Source organism: Larimichthys crocea, chromosome XII (assembly GCF_000972845.2).
Source record: "Larimichthys crocea isolate SSNF chromosome XII, L_crocea_2.0, whole genome shotgun sequence".
Lineage (NCBI taxonomy): Eukaryota > Metazoa > Chordata > Actinopteri > Sciaenidae > Larimichthys > Larimichthys crocea.
The window spans coordinates 27,505,467-27,521,762 of NC_040022.1; the positions used below are offsets into that span (position 1 = coordinate 27,505,467).

The 16,296-nt window shown below is 41.5% G+C and overlaps 3 protein-coding genes across 4 annotated transcripts; all 3 read right to left on the reverse strand.

Annotated features, from left to right (window-relative positions):
* Positions 1–890: 890 nt before the first annotated feature.
* LOC113747055 (zinc finger protein 660-like) lies at positions 891–6,715 on the reverse strand. The gene is made up of 2 exons (XM_027285038.1): positions 6,349–6,715; positions 891–1,084 (listed from the first exon to the last, which is right to left on the reverse strand). The coding sequence occupies exons 1-2, from the start codon at positions 6,686–6,688 to the stop codon at positions 891–893; spliced, it is 534 nt and encodes a 177-aa protein (XP_027140839.1). The 5' UTR covers positions 6,689–6,715.
* Positions 6,716–9,158: 2,443 nt separating this feature from the next.
* LOC113747168 (zinc finger protein 501-like) lies at positions 9,159–11,029 on the reverse strand. Its single transcript, XM_027285888.1, has 2 exons — positions 10,414–11,029; positions 9,159–10,266 (listed from the first exon to the last, which is right to left on the reverse strand). The coding sequence occupies exons 1-2, from the start codon at positions 10,583–10,585 to the stop codon at positions 9,278–9,280; spliced, it is 1,161 nt and encodes a 386-aa protein (XP_027141689.1). The 5' UTR covers positions 10,586–11,029; the 3' UTR covers positions 9,159–9,277.
* Positions 11,030–11,483: 454 nt separating this feature from the next.
* Positions 11,484–13,282, reverse strand: LOC104940053 (zinc finger protein OZF). 2 transcript variants are annotated; one of them, XM_027285887.1, is made up of 3 exons: positions 12,950–13,276; positions 12,225–12,802; positions 11,484–11,801 (listed from the first exon to the last, which is right to left on the reverse strand). In XM_027285887.1, exons 1-3 carry the CDS (start codon positions 13,119–13,121, stop codon positions 11,685–11,687), a joined length of 867 nt encoding a protein of 288 aa, XP_027141688.1. In that variant the 5' UTR covers positions 13,122–13,276; the 3' UTR covers positions 11,484–11,684. The 2 variants fall into 2 exon arrangements, with proteins under 2 accessions (XP_027141688.1, XP_027141687.1); XM_027285886.1 differs by having other exon boundaries at positions 11,484–12,802; positions 12,950–13,282.
* Positions 13,283–16,296: the final 3,014 nt, after the last annotated feature.

Genomic DNA, 16,296 nt, shown 5'->3' on the forward strand with positions numbered 1-16,296 from the left:
CGGGAACAAGCTCAGGGGCCCAACATAACACATAACCACAGTTACGCTACGTGGGCACGTTGGCTTTCCATATGAAACTTTGACACAAAAAATTCGTGATCATCACATTTCTGTCTTCACATATACGCTTATATCACGCCGTCAATGTATTGGAAACCTCTTTTGCACACCCGCCTAGCAAGATGTGGGGCTCTCATCCACTGTTAATTTGTCTACATGTGGTCTTCAATGCTACCTCTAAGGGTTGAAAGCCTTTCCCAACATGGTGTATCAAGTCTATACATGCTCTCCCCCGGTGTGAGTGTCTCAGGATGCCTTTTCAATTGATGACATGCCCACTGAATCTTTTTCCAACAGGGGACCTTTGCACAATCTGTGGTCTTCTCACCACTGTGAATGTTGGTCTTAATGTGTTCCTTCAAATGTACTCTAAGGGTGGAAAGCTTTCCACATGTCCAAATCATACGGCTTCTCACCCCAGTGTGAATTTCTCTGGATGCAATTTTCAATTGCTGCAATTATAACTGAATCTTTTTCCCACAGGACCTTGCAAAGGAGCTGGGTCCTCTCTCACCAGTTGTGAATGTTCTAATGTGTTCTGTCAATGTTTACTATTCCGTGTGAAAACCCTTCCCACATGTTGTGCAGGTAAAAACGCTTCTCACCTGGTATGACTTTCGCATGTGTCGTTGCAATTATGTGACTTTGTACTCTAAAATTTACCCACCAGCTGTCAATCAAAAGACTGTTGTGTGAGACTTGTGCAACCTTCTGCGTTGTGTCTGTGTTGGTCACATTTTCTGGTTCAGGTTCACTTTTTTTTCACATTTTCAGGTTCTTGGCTTCAAACATGGTCCCTTTCCTCATCAGTAGGAGTCACCACAAAGGTATCAGCCTCCACCTTCAGCACAACCTTCCTCTCCCTTCCCTGACTGGTTGCAGAGCTCCTCCTGTTCCTCTTTAATCCTGTAGAGGCTCTGGGGTCCTCTTGGGTCCAGACTGGAGCTCCTCTCCTGGTTACAGAGCTGCTGGGTCAGTGAGAACCTCCTCCTCTTTCCTCCACAGACATGTTGCTGTTGGAGATCTGGGGGACAGAGAGCAAAAAGGTAACTTATGGACTACTACTGTAGCTGGTTGAAGAGGAAGAAATGCCGCAGACATGCGAACCCTCTAAAATTATTTCTTCAGGCAGCAGCAGTTAGTCGCTCGTGACAAAGTCTCCAAACACTCAAACTGAAAACATTGTCGCTTAATTACCGATTAAAAATTAACTGTGTCACCGCTACAATACCGTCTTCCACTTCATTCAATAACGTTCACGTGCAACGAGCTAAACGCTGCTACAAACCGCTGTAGTGTTTACTTCGCTGGTATTGTCACACACTGTTAAGTTCCGACGGTGGGATGTTTATTAATTTCCGCTTTCAGTTGATGGGATTTTTTGGAAAAACTTGCTTGCGTTTAATTAGCATAATAAATGTTGTGAAAAGTTTTTCGTTGTATACAAAACGGTTTCCCACATGTATTTATGTTCCAGGATTTTATAACAATTTAAGAGATCATTCAACATATAATTCAATTTTTCTTCGTCACTTATTGAAAAGTACATTTACCGGACGTCTTGCTATCAGGTTATACCGTGACCGCTACTTTGACAATAAAATGTTGTTGCTCTTCTCCCGTGCTGGACCCCACGAGGGGCAGCGTAAGACTAGTGATTTTAAAACGGTTGTTTAAATGGTGTTTTTTTATTCCACACACGGTTTGTGTAAAATAGTTTAGATTAGATTAGTCAATAAACAAAGTGTACCTTTGATTACTCAAACTGGACGAAATAATATGTTTGGCTTTCTTACTGAAAGAAGGGAAATTCGTGTTTCTATTACAACGTTGACCCAATAGAGGCAAACAATGAAAAAAAACATCTAAGATAGACTAAGGATAAGATAGAAAGACTTAAGATAGATAAGACTAGCTAATACATCTTATTGATCCCCAAACGGGGAACATCACTTATTACAGCAGCACAACAAATATGGAAACCAAGGAGGGGAAACACAATGTACTATCTTACAACCAAGTATCTTAGAGTTATAATAATTATACATATATAATTAAATATAATATAATTAATATTATTAGGTCTTCACAAATAGCATCTCCAGGAGTGAGACCTATTGTCTTCTCGGCTGGTTTCTGGGAACGCCTGGGTCCCCTGGGAAGAGTGGATGAAAGTTGGCCGGGGAGAGGGCAATCTGGGCTTCCCTGGTGAACTGTGCCCCCGACGACCCGATAACGGATATTTAAACGGGGAAGAGGAGAAAGCGAGAGGACAATAACAAACTTTCCGGACAAGCGTAACTGCAAAAAAATAGAAAAAACACGGCACAGAAAAAATCCAGAGAATATTTATTTAACGTTTCTCTGTTTTACCCTTGTATTGACGCTACAATGGCGACTTAACAAAACACATTTTCGTGATTGTTCTGGGTCTGCTTCCGTTTAACCTGTTTGAATTTTTCAGTTCGGGCCACTTTATTTTTGAAAAACTTACCGGAAGCTCCTGGTTGTGATGGTCATTGTCCGCGTAACAATGGGACTTAAAGTTGATTAATCAACTGTGCTGCAGTTCTTACTGTAAACTCACAAAGATGGGCGACAACGACTCGTGATGACGTGCCGAGGGAACGGATTGTGTGATATGTTATAAATCAGCATAAACAGGCGGTCACATGACAGTGATTTTTAAAACGGTTTCCCACCAACTGTATGTCGGGGAACTAAAACATTGGGTACTATTTTGAGAGCTATTATATTGTAAAGACTTTATTTATTGATTCAACAGGGCACCATTTCGTAGGGTGTACAGTTATAAAACAGCAAAAAAAAAACAGGTATGTTCACCATTCAACGGACTTTCCTTGTGGCCATATAAAATTAGTTTGCTCATTCAATTCACATCTCTGACTTGGAAAACTTTTGCCCAAATGCAAAAGTTCCTGTGTATGTGTAGCAATTAGTGCTTACTCGATCCTCCACAGCGTGCCGATTCTGACCGAATCTTTTCTCAACAATATTGCGGCATCCTGCTCTCTCACCCTTGTGAATGTTGGCGTTCTACTGTGTCCTTTTCAAAGGTCTAAACGGTGTGACTTTAAACCCCAATGTTGAAAACACGATAACGGGCCTCTCTCCTTTGTGAACTCTGATGCTCTCAATAATATATGCGACTGAATCTTTTTCTAACAGACCTTGTAAAGGTTTTTGGCCTCTTACCACTTGTGAAACATGATCTATATGTGTTACTTCCATGGTAACCATTCTCTCTGAAACTTTCCACCAGTTGCCACAAGAATATGCTTAACACATTCTGGGCAAGGGGGCAGTGTAAACATGAGATAACACCTTACTCACATAGGGACTAAGTTGAACAAATCAAAAACGTGCTTGGCTGTTTAGTCAACCTTTTGCTCTTCATCAGAATCGGGACACTCGCGCCACATAAACACACAGTCTACGCAGAACGTTACGGGTCCCCACTGAAAACTTGAAAAAAAAACAAAAAAAATGTGATATAAATTTTCTGTCTCGACAATTATACGGCTTATCATACGCACTGTCAATGATGACATACCTCTTTTGCCACAGACCTAGCAAAGATGTGGACTCTCACCACTGTTAATGTGTCCTAATGTGGTACCTTTCAATGCTAATCTCTAAGGGTTGACAAGCTTTCCCACATGTTGTAAACTGTATCAGGCTTCTCCCCGGTGTGAGTGCTCAGACTGACTTTCAATATGAAATGCCACTGATCTTTTTCCACGCCTTGCCAATATGTGTGTTCTCTCACACTGTGGATGTGTCTAATGTGTTCCATTTCAATCGTACTCTAAGGGTGTGAAAGCTTTCCACATGTCCAAATACGTGTTCTCAACAGTGTGAATTCTCTGATGCATTTTCAGTGCTGACATATAACTGAATCTTTTCCCACAGACCTTGCAAAGGGGGCGGCCGTCTACCCAGTTATGAAGCGTGTCCTAATGTGGTCTGTCAAGTTACTATTCCGTGTGAAACCCTTCCCACATGTTGTGCAGGAAAAGTCACGCTCTCCACCTGTATGAACCTGTCATTGTTGTGTTCTGCCAATAGTGGACTGTACTTAAAAAATATTACCAAGCTGTCACTTCAAAACGACTGTTGTGAGTAACTGCTGCAAACTTCCTGCGTTTGTGTTGTTGGTCACCATTTTCTGGTTCAGGTTCACTTTTTTTCACATTTTCAGGTTCTGGTTCAACATGGTCCCTTTCCTCATCAGTAAGGAGGGTCACCACAAAGGTATCAGCCTCCACTTCATCACAACCTCCTCCTCCCTCCTCGGAACTGGTGCAGAGGCTTTCTTCCTGTTCCTCTTTAACTCTGTAGGAGGCCTGGGGTTTTCTTTGGTCCAGACTGGGGCTCCTTCCTGGTTACAGGAAGTCTGCTGGTTCAGTGAGAACCTCCCTCCTCTTCCTCCTCACAGACATGTTGCTGTGGGGAGATCTGGAGGGGGGAACATTGAGGGACAGAGAGCAAAAGGAATATGATACTACTGTGATGGTGAAGAGGAAATGCAGACATGCGACTAAATTATTTCTTCAGCAGCAGCAGTTAGTCGCTCGTTGACAAACTGTCTCAAACAGTCAACTGAAGACATTGTCGCTTAATTACAGATTAAATAATTAACTGTGTCACCACTACAATACCGTCTTCCACTTCATTCAATAACGTTACGTGCACAGAGCTAACGATGCTAACGGCTGTAGTGTTTACTTCCGCTGGATGTCACACTGTTAAGTTCCGACGGTGGATGTTTATTAATTTCCGCTTTCAGCTGATGGGATTTTTTTGAAAACTGCTGCGTTTAATATCATTAATAAATGTTGGAAAGTTTCAAGAATAATCAGCACACTCTGTAACAAAAGATGTTTGTTCATCACACAAAAAGCATTATGAGTAGACAGCTATTTTCCTCTGGCCCAATTTAAATATCATTTTGTTTAATCCATCCTTTCTGTATTGTGACACTTCAGAACTTTAGCAAGCCGTGTTGAGCTGTATATTAGCAGTACTCCAAAAATGAAACATTTAAACTTTGTAATTATTTATTTCAGGAAAATGTATATATATCAAGCAACATTTCATAACTTCTTTAATTGAATTTTCTAACTCAGCTATAAATCAGACACAGTGAAGTACTGTACAGCATAAAACAGCAAAAAGAAGGCACATTTATATCCAGAGTTCTCATGCTCATACAAAACAGTCAGTCTGTTCTGACCACGAACCACTCAAAATGAATTGTCTCCCACGTTTTGCAAATACAAATCTACTTGTCTGCGACTAAAATCTTTTGACAAATATTTCAAAGGTCTCTCACCAGTGTTGGCTCTCCTCGTGGACTGTAAGGTCACCTCTATGTATGAAAGCTCCCATGATTTGTGAGTTAACAGCTATTAACCTGTATGTATTTTCATGTGCTTTTTCAAGTCGAATGTGACGCAGCACGTTTTCTTACAAGTGTTGCAGCGTATGGTCTCTCGTCTGTGTGTGTTGCTGCATGCGTTTTCAATGCTGACAGATAAGTGAATCTTTTCGCACAGATCTTGCAAAGATATTTCCTCTCACCATTGTGGACGCGTCTAATGTGGGCGTTTAAGATACTACTATGTGTGAAATCTTTCCCACATGTTGTGCAAAATTATGGCTTCTTACCTGTGTGAGCCCTCTGATGCTTTTTCAATAATGAAAGATCACTGAATCTTTTCCCACAGGTGTTGCAAAGGTACGGCCTCTCACTAGTGTGGGCGCATCTAATGTGGATTGTCAAGGCACCATTCTGTGCAAACGCTTTCCCACATGTTGTACAAACATACGGTTTCTCACCTGTGTGAATTCTTTGATGCACAGTCAATGAGTTAATTCTATTAAAGCTTTTCCCGCAGGTTTTGCAAATATACGGCTTCTCACCTGTGTGAACGCTTCTAATGTGGACTTTCAAATTACTGCTCGTTGTGGAAGCTTTCCCACATGTTGTACAAATAAACGGCTTCTCACCTGTGTGAATTCTTTGATGCATTTTCAATGTTGACATTTCAGTGAAACTTTTCCCACAGGTGTTGCAAAGGTACGGCCTCTCACCAGTGTGGGCGTATCTAATGTGGACGTTTAATCCACTACGCTGTCTGAAAGCTTTTCCACATGTTGCGCAAACATACGGTTTCTCACCTGTGTGAATTCTTTGATGCACAGTCAATGAGGTAATACTATTAAAGCTTTTCCCGCAAGTTTTACAAATGTACGGTTTCTCACCTGTGTGCACTCTCATGTGTTTCTGAAGATTTGACTTATACTTATAATCCTTTCCACAGGTGTTACATTTAAAAGACGGTTCATCAATATTATTGTCAGCCCCTGACAAGTTAGGGTTGCAGACGATGTTACTCTGACTTCTGTTTTCATGTTGTTGATTGTTTTGTTCTGTCTCTGCATCTCTAGTAGAGTCTTCACGCTTGTATCCTTTCTGATCTTGGCTCTCAGCTGCATAAAAGTTGTTCAACAGCAGCTGGTGGTCACTTTCAGGTTCTGGTTCAACATGGTCCCTTTCCTCATCAGTAGGAGTCACCACAAAGGTATCAGCCTCCACCTTCATCACAACCTCCTCTCCCTCCTGACTGGTGCAGAGCTCCTCCTGTTCCTCTTTAATCTGTAGAGGCTCTGGGTCCTCTTGGTCCAGACTGGAGCTCCTCTCCTGGTTACAGAGCTGCTGGTCAGTGAGAACCTCCTCCTCTTCCTCCTCACAGACATGTTGCTGTTGGAGATCTGGAGGGACAGAGAACAAAAGGAATATGATACTACTGTGATGGTGAAGAGGAAATGCAGACATGCGACTAAATTAGTAGCAGTAACGTTACTGACGTATCTAACAACTGTGATTATAAATGATTAACTAGTAAAAGTTTTACTCACCTATCCTGTGTAACTTTATTTCAGGTTTCCAAACGATATCCAGCAGTTTGCGCTGACGATAGATCTCTTCTTCGTACTCGACGATAGTTTTTTGAAAAACTCCAAATATTTCTTCAGCAGCAGCAGTTAGTCGCTCGTTGACAAACTGTCTCAAACAGTCAACTGAAGACATTGTCGCTTAATTACAGATTAAATAATTAACTGTGTCACCGCTACAATACCGTCTTCCACTTCATTCAATAACGTTACGTGCACAGAGCTAACGCTGCTAACGGCTGTAGTGTTTACTTCCGCTGGATGTCACACTGTTAAGTTCCGACGGTGGATGTGCAGAAACTTTTTAAGTTCCGCTTTCAGTTGATGGGTTTTTATTGAAAACTGATGCGTTTAATATCATTAGTGAATGTTGTAAAGTTTCAAGAATAATTTACAGAAGCGCATTGCATTCACTGGATAAAAAAATTCGACACCTTATCTCGTAATTTACGAGATCCTGATAAAGTGTCTAATTTTTTTTAATCCAGTGAATGGAATGCGCTTCCTTAATAATAAGCACAATCTGTAACAAAAGATGTTTGCTCATCACATATAAACAAAGCATTATGAGAAAACAACTATTTTCTTTTTCTCTTGATGAAGCTACAGTCAGGTATTCAATTGGAGTGGACCAACAACCTTTTAAGGAATACATCTATTTTACTCAGAAGAGACAAGTGAATGAAGTAAGGATGATTGTTAAATTATATAAGATTGTTTAAATATATCACTTTGTTTAGTCCATTATTTCTGTATTGTGACACTTCAGAACTTTAGCAAGCAGTGTTGATCACAGAGCTGTATATTAGCAGTACTCCAAAAAGTACACAACATTTAGATTTTGTAAGTATTTCTTTCACTACATGTGTATAAATATCAAGCAACATTTCACACAACATCTTTTTAATTTGATTTTCTAATTTATCTTAGAATTGTTGTCATTTATGGACAAATCAATTAGATACAGTGAGGTAGTGTACAGTATAAAATAGCAAAAAGAAGATACAGTCACAAATACAACTGTGGCAAATGATAATGTTGCACCAACTTCCATCAGTGATGATATTGGTCCAGGGGACAGTGTTTCTAATGTTGATGGTAAAGCTTGCTCATCAGGTTGTCACTACAGCCACAGGTCTTGAAGGTCATCAACCTCTTCTGCATGACTCAAAGCAGAAGCTGAAAGGGCTGCACTCATTGCTATGGCAGCAGCCCTCAAAGAAAGACATGAGCTGGAGCTTCAAATCAGATGAAAAAAGGAGTTGCTGAAATTGTCAAGTGAAATTGTTGGGTTACTGTGCTTAGATACAGAAGCTCTGATGTATGGAGCTTCAGAGCTCAGTCAGATGTGATGAATTCATATCTGAAAAGTTAAAAAAAATAATCTTCTCTGAGACTCTCCGTCATAGAATTTGTTCCACAAAGTTAAAAAAAATCAGTTCAGACATCCACCAACAGGAGTCAACAAAGCTACAGTGCCAGCGGAGGCACAGCTCAAGGATTCAACCAATCAGTTCAAAGGTCAAGGTAAACGGGCTTTCCAATGGCATAAGATTTGCAAAGAAGCATTGTTAAAACAAAGACTTGAGCTACCAGACAGAAATTTCCTTTTCTGTTTTTGTGTGTAGTTTATATACACACACACACACACACAGAGTCTTTAGCAAGCAGTGTCGAACGCAGAGCTGTATATTAGCAGTACTCAAAAAAGTCCACAACATTTATACTTTGTAAAGATTTATTTGATCAATCAGGCACAGTGAAGTAGTGTAGAGTATAAAATACCAAAAAAAAGGTACATTCACATTCAACAGGACTTCTCATGTGGCCATATGAAATAGTGTTGGCATTCACTTCACGTCTTAGAAACTTTACATTATGATATTTACATTCCAACTTCATTGTGAACATTTTACATTCAGTAGCTTCTGCACAAGTGAAGTGTGTGTGTACAGAAGTGTGTATATTGATCTTTAGGTGTTTTTTCAAGAATGTGATTTAAGTAAAACTTTTCCCAAACTGCTGCAATTATGTGGCTCCTCACTGATCTGACTTCTTCAGTTCTGACCATGAACCACTGGAAATGAATTGTCTCCCATGTTTTGCAAAAACAAAGCTTCTTGCCTGCGCTCGTGGGTGTGCCAACATTTGCAAAGCTCTCATTAGTGTTGGCTCTTCTCATGGACTGTAAAGTCACCACTATGTGTGAAAGGTGCCATGATTTGCAAGTTAACAGCTACTGAACTATATGTATTTTCATGTGCTTTTTCAAGTCAGATGTGGCGCAAAATGTTTTCTCACATATGTTGCAGGTGTACGGCTTGTCACCTGTGTGGATGCGTCTAAAATGGATTGTCAAGGCACCCTTCTGTCTGAAAGCTTTTCCACATGTTGTACAAGTATACGGCTTCTCACCTGTGTGAATTCTCTGGTGCATTTTCAATGATGAAAAGTCAATGAATCTTTTCCCACAGGTGTTGCAAAGGTACGGCCTCTCACCAGTGTGGACGCGTCTTTTATGGTCTGTCAAGTCACCACTTTGTCTGAAAGCTTTCCCACATGTTGTGCAACTATACGGCTTCTCACCTGTGTGAATTCTTTGATGCAGTTTAAATGAGTCACTTCTGCGAAATATTTTCCCACAGGTGTTGCAAAGGTACAGCTTCCCATGTGTGTGGACGCGTTGTATGTGCACTTTCAAGATTTTTTTCTCTCTGAAAGCTTTACCACATGTTGTGCAATTATGCAGCTTCACACCTGTGCAAATGTTTTGATGCTTTCTTATGGTTTCCATGTTACCAAATTTGCATGAATACACCTTCTCGCCTGTGTGGATTTTCGCATGTCTCTCCAATGCTGCCTTGTGCGTAAAATCTTGACCGCAGCTGTCGCATTTGAAAGAATGTTTGTAAGTATTGCTGTGAGTTCTGCATTGGTGTTGTTGGTCATCACAATTCAGTTCAGGTTCACTGTAGTCAGTTTCAGGTTCTGGTTGAACATGGTCCCTTTCCTCATCAGTAGGAGTCACCACAAAGGTATCAGCCTCCACCTTCATCACAACCTCCTCTCCCTCCTGACTGGTGCAGAGCTCCTCCTGTTCCTCTTTAATCTGTAGAGGCTCTGGGTCCTCTTGGTCCAGACTGGAGCTCCTCTCCTGGTTACAGAGCTGCTGGTCAGTGAGAACCTCCTCCTCTTCCTCCTCACAGACATGTTGCTGTTGGAGATCTGGAGGGACAGAGAGCAAAAGGAATATGATACTACTGTGATGGTGAAGAGGAAATGCAGACATGCGACTAAATTAGTAGCAGTAACGTTACTGATGTATCTAACAACTGTGATTATAAATGATTAACTAGTAAAAGTTTTACTCACCTATCCTGTGTAACTTTATTTCAGGTTTGCAAACGATATCCAGCAGTTTGCGCTGACGATAGATCTCTTCTTCGTACTCGACGATAGTTTTTTGAAAAACTCCAAATATTTCTTCAGCAGCAGCAGTTAGTCGCTCGTTGACAAACTGTCTCAAACAGTCAACTGAAGACATTGTCGCTTAATTACAGATTAAATAATTAACTGTGTCACCGCTACAATACCGTCTTCCACTTCATTCAATAACGTTACGTGCACAGAGCTAACGCTGCTAACGGCTGTAGTGTTTACTTCCGCTGGATGTCACACTGTTAAGTTCCGACGGTGGATGTTTATTAATTTCCGCTTTCAGCTGATGGGATTTTATTGAAAATTGCTGCGTTTAATATCATTAATAAATGTTGGAAAGTTTCAAGAATAATCAGCACACTCTGTAACAAAAGATGTTTGCTCATCACACATAAAGCATTATGAGTAGACAGCTATTTTCCTCTGGCATCTTGTTGATCATTTTGTTTAATCCATCCTTTCTGTATCGTGACACTTCAGAACTTTAGCAAGCCGTGTTGGTCACAGAGCTGTATATTAACAGTACTCCAAAAATGAAACATTTAGACTTTGTAAGTATTTATTTCAATATGTATGTGTGTGTATATATATACAAACGTACATATTCTATGTAAAAAAAAAATATTTCACAAATTCTGATCATTCAATTTGCTAACTCAGCTATAAATCAGACACAGTGAAGTAGTGTACAGCATAAAACAGCAAAAAGAAGGCACATTTACAAACAATAGGACTTTTCATATGGTCATACAAAACAGTCAGTCAGTGAGTTCTTCCGTTCTGACCATGAACCACTCAAAATGAATTGTCTCCCACGTTTTGCAAATACAAATCTACTTGTCTGCGACTAAAATCTTTTGACAAATATTTCAAAGGTCTCTCACCAGTGTTGGCTCTCCTCGTGGACTGTAAGGTCACCTCTATGTATGAAAGCTCCCATGATTTGTGAGTTAACAGCTATTAACCTGTATGTATTTTCATGTGCTTTTTCAAGTCGAATGTGACGCAGCACGTTTTCTTACACGTGTTGCAGCGTATGGTCTCTCGTCTGTGTGTGTTGCTGCATGCGTTTTCAATGCTGACAGATAAGTGAATCTTTTCGCACAGATCTTGCAAAGATATTTCCTCTCACCATTGTGGATACATCTAATGTGGGCGTTTAAGGTACTACTATGTGTGAAATCTTTCCCACATGTTGTGCAAAATTATGGCTTCTTACCTGTGTGAGCCCTCTGATGCCTTCTCAATGTTGAAAGATCACTGAATCTTTTCCCACAGGTGTTGCAAAGGTACGGCCTCTCACCAGTGTGGGCGCATCTAATGTGGACGCTTAAGGCACTACGCTGTCTGAAAGCTCTTCCACATATTGCGCAAACATACGGTTTCTCACCTGTGTGAATTCTTTGATGGACAGTCAATGAGTTAATTCTATTAAAGCTTTTCCCGCAAGTTTTACAAAGGTACAGCTTCTCACCTGTGTGAATTCTCTCATGCAGTTTTAATGAGTAAATACTACAAATTTCTTTCCCGCAGGTTTTGCAAATATACGGCTTCTTACCTGTGTGCATTCTCTGATGCATTTTCAATGAGTTAATTCTACTAAACGTTTTATCGCAGATTTTGCAAATATATGGCTTCTCACCTGTGTGAGCCCTCTGATGCCTTTTCAATGTTGAAAGATCACTGAATCTTTTCCCACAGGTATTACAAAGGTACGGCCTCTCACCAGTGTGGGCGCATCTAATGTGGATTGTCAAGGTACCATTCTGTGCAAACGCTTTCCCACATGTTGTACAAATGTACGGCTTCTCAGCTGTGTGAATTCTCATGTGGTTCAGAAGTACTGACTTATACTTACAATCCTTCCCACAAGTGTTACATTTAAAAGACGGTTTGTGAATATTATTGTCAGCCCCTGACAAGTTAGGGTTGCAGACGATGTTACTCTGACTTCTGTTTTCATATTGTTGATCGTTTTGTTCTGACTCTGCATCTCTAGTAGAGTGTTCATGCTTGTATCCTTTCTGATCTTGGCTCTCAGCTGCATAAAAGTTGTTCAACAGCAGCTGGTGGTCACTTTCAGGTTCTGGTTCAACATGGTCCCTTTCCTCATCAGTAGGAGTCACCACAAAGGTATCAGCCTCCACCTTTATCACAACCTCCTCTCCCTCCTGACTGGTGCAGAGCTCCTCCTGTTCCTCTTTAATCTGTAGAGGCTCTGGGTCCTCTTGGTCCAGACTGGAGCTCCTCTCCTGGTTACAGAGCTGCTGGTCAGTGAGAACCTCCTCCTCTTCCTCCTCACAGACATGTTGCTGTTGGAGATCTGGAGGGACAGAGAGCAAAAGGAATATGATACTACTGTGATGGTGAAGAGGAAATGCAGACATGCGACTAAATTAGTAGCAGTAACGTTACTGATGTATCTAACAACTGTGATTATAAATGATTAACTAGTAAAAGTTTTACTCACCTATCCTGTGTAACTTTATTTCAGGTTTGCAAACGATATCCAGCAGTTTGCGCTGACGATAGATCTCTTCTTCGTACTCGACGATAGTTTTTTGAAAAACTCCAAATATTTCTTCAGCAGCAGCAGTTAGTCGCTCGTTGACAAACTCTCTCAAACACTCAACTGAAGACATTGTCGCTTAATTACAGATTAAATAATTAACTGTGTCACCGCTACAATACCGTCTTCCACTTCATTCAATAACGTCACGTGCACAGAGCTAACGCTGCTAACGGCTGTAGTGTTTACTTCCGCTGGATGTCACACTGTTAAGTTCCGACGGTGGATGTGCAGAAGCTTTTCTTTCCGCTTGTAGGGCATGGTATTTACTGGGAATTGGAGTATTTAATATCATCAGTAAATGTAGTAAAGTTTCAAGAATAAAGAGCAGCATCTGTAGTAAAGGATGTTTGTTCATCACACATAAACAAAGCATTATGAGTAGACAGTTTTTTTCTTTTCCTCTTGCCTCTTGTTGAAGATACAGTCAGCTATTCAGTCCCAGTGGACCAACAAGCTTTTAATGCAGGGGTCTTCAACTAGGGGTCTGTGACCCCTAGGGGGTCCAGAAGAGGTACTAAAGGGGGTCCGCCAATTTTTGTCAAAATAATTTGTGAGAATTAAGAATTTAACAAAAATGATATATGCCGCTAACATAACATGTCCAGCTGCTATGGGAAAAGAAAAAAAAGGAGAGGAAAGGTGTTGGCTCAAACACAGCAGTTCATTCTTTGTTGTGAAATGAACATGAATCATTAACATTACCAACTTAATGCTTGTTACTAGTATGATAATAAATGAAGCTGAATGGATACATTTGTCACAGTTAATAGGGAGAAATAAAAGGTGAATAAAGGAAATGTACAACTTATTTTGGGCCAGGCTTAAAATGTGACACTTTTTAAAAAAATAATTACATGTGGGGGTCCCTGTTCTGTTTGTCTCTCATCCAAGGGGACCTTGGGATGAAAAAGGTTGAAGACCCCTGTTTGAATCAATGCATCTATTTAAATCAGAAGTGAATAGAGTAAAGATGATTGTGTATTATATAACCATCTGACTCAATTTTGTATTGTTACTTCCGCTGGATGTCACACTGTTAAGTTCCGACGTGGATTGGATGTTTATTAATTTCCGCTTGTCAGCTGATGGGATTTATTGAAATTGCTGGTTTTAATATCATTATAAATGTTGGAAAGTTTCAAGAATATCAGCACCACTCTGTAACAAAAATGTTTGCACATCCGAAAATAAACAAAGCATTATGCATACAATCTATTTCATCGATGAGACAAGCTAATGATGTTATGGAATTTTCTATCCTTAGGTAACACGAGGTCACGTGTGGCCTTGAGGTCCTCAGTCGTATTAATTGTTTGTGCTTGAGAAACAGTAGGTGGCCAGTCTATCTCCAACACTGTGGTGGCCAGGTCGAAGAGAACCTGTTGCTGCCTTTTAGACATAATAGATAGCTTGCTGGTGATTGTTTCAATCTGCATAAAACAGACATCTGTGTCTGCAGACTAGAATATACTGACAATAACACCTCCATGAGTAAAGATATTCTCTCTGACTAATTCTGGGCGTGTAGTATTTGTGGTGTTATCTTAGGGTTTAAAGTTTATCCACCAGGATGAGTTGGGCAGCAGAATGTGAGACCGACTCAGGCACTTCTGATGAACTTTGAGAGTGTCTCTATTCTCCTTGGCCAGCATCATAAATAATACAGCATAAGACCTCGAGGCTCCTGAACACTTTCTTCCCTCCTGACCTCACCATTTGACCTTTGACTTCAGCCAATTTCTCCACAAACAAATGAAGTAAAGATGATTGTTATTATATAACTCTCTGACCTAATTCAAATATCATTTTGTTTAATCTGTGAAATTTCATAACTTTAGCAAGCCGTGTCGATCACAGAAGCTGTAATTAGCAGCACTTCAAAAAGTACACAACATTTAGACTTGTAAAGATTTATTTCAGTACATGTGTTAAATATCAAGCAACATTTCACAATTTCTGTTAATTCAATTTCCAACTTCCGTTTGAAATTGTGCCAATTATAGTCAAATCAATCAAAGCACATACCTAACTTACAGTTAAACATAGCAAAAAAAGAAGGTATGTTCACATTTAATCGACTTCTCATGTGGTCGTATTAAGCAGGGAAGTTATTCACTCACATCTGACTTGGAAAACTTTACATTAAACATATTTACATTTCATCATCAATATTCTTTCATTTTGTGAGCATGTCTCACACACAGGAGTTTGTTATTGATGCTCAGGTATTTTTTCCAAGAATGTGATTTGAGTAAAACTTTTCCCAAAACTGCTGCAATTATGTGGCTCCTCACTTCTATGAATCCTTCTGTTTTGACCACAAACCACGGCTGAACTGTCTCCAAATTTTTGTAAATACAAATCCACTTGCCTGCAACTTATACGTTTTGCCAAATATTTGCAAAGGTCTCTCACCAGTGTTGGCTCTCTCGTGGACTGTAAGGTCACCCCAATGTTGATGAAAGGTTCTAAGTTAACAGCTATTAACCTGTATGTATTTTCATGTGCCCCCCCCCCCCCCCCCCCCCCCCCCCCCCCCCCCCCCCCCCCCCCCCCCCCCCCCCCCTCCCCCCCTCCCCCCCCCCCCCCCCCCCCCCTCCCCCCCCCCCCCCCCCCCCCCCCCGACCTCCGACCCTTTGGCTTGCCCCTCCCCGCACCCCCCCTCCCCACCTTCCCCCCCCCCTCACTGTTACCCCGGACACACCACCCACTCCCTCTGCGCCCCCCCCAATCGCGCCACAAAACCCTATCCAAACTGGTCGGGGGCCCCCCGCGGAGCTGCGTAGGCAACGCACCCATCACTACCGCCCACCAACTAGCCCAGCACACGCCCACCACCCACCACTCCCCCGCCCTCACTACCCCCCACCCCACCCCTCTCAACCCACCTCCTCGCGCGCTGCACGATCTCACCGACGCCCTAATTCCCCGCCGCCCCCCCCCCTTCCTCCCCCCCCCTCCTTCCTCCTCCCCCTTCCCTCCCCCATCTTCGTCCTCCCCACACAACCCCCTCATTACCCTTCGCCTACCCTCCGCCCCTCGCCCCCCTCTCCCCCTCCCCCCCTCCCCCATCCCCCCCCCCCTTGCCCCACCCCCCCCCCCACGCCCTCGTCTCCCCTCCCACTCCTATCTTCAACAAGAGGCAAGAGGAAAAGAAAAAACTGTCTACTCATAATGCTTTGTTTTGTGTGATGAACAAACATCCTTTACTACAGATGCTGCTCTTTATTCTTGAAATTTAATAC

Bases quoted from the DNA above. Each gene is read 5' to 3' on its own strand.
- LOC113747055 (XM_027285038.1), bottom strand. From the start codon at position 6,688: ATGAAGGTGGAGGCTGATACCTTTGTGGTGACTCCTACTGATGAGGAA. The intron at 1,085-6,348 runs GTGAGAAACCGT...TCTGTCCCCCAG, and splicing joins ACACATGAGAGTGCACACAG to ATCTCCAACAGCAACATGTC.
- LOC104940053 (XM_027285886.1), bottom strand. From the start codon at position 13,121: ATGTCTTCAGTTGAGTGTTTGAGAGAGTTTGTCAACGAGCGACTAACT. The intron at 12,803-12,949 runs GTGAGTAAAACT...CTGTCCCTCCAG, and splicing joins AATAAAGTTACACAGGATAG to ATCTCCAACAGCAACATGTC.
- LOC113747168 (XM_027285888.1), bottom strand. From the start codon at position 10,585: ATGTCTTCAGTTGACTGTTTGAGACAGTTTGTCAACGAGCGACTAACT. The intron at 10,267-10,413 runs GTGAGTAAAACT...CTGTCCCTCCAG, and splicing joins AATAAAGTTACACAGGATAG to ATCTCCAACAGCAACATGTC.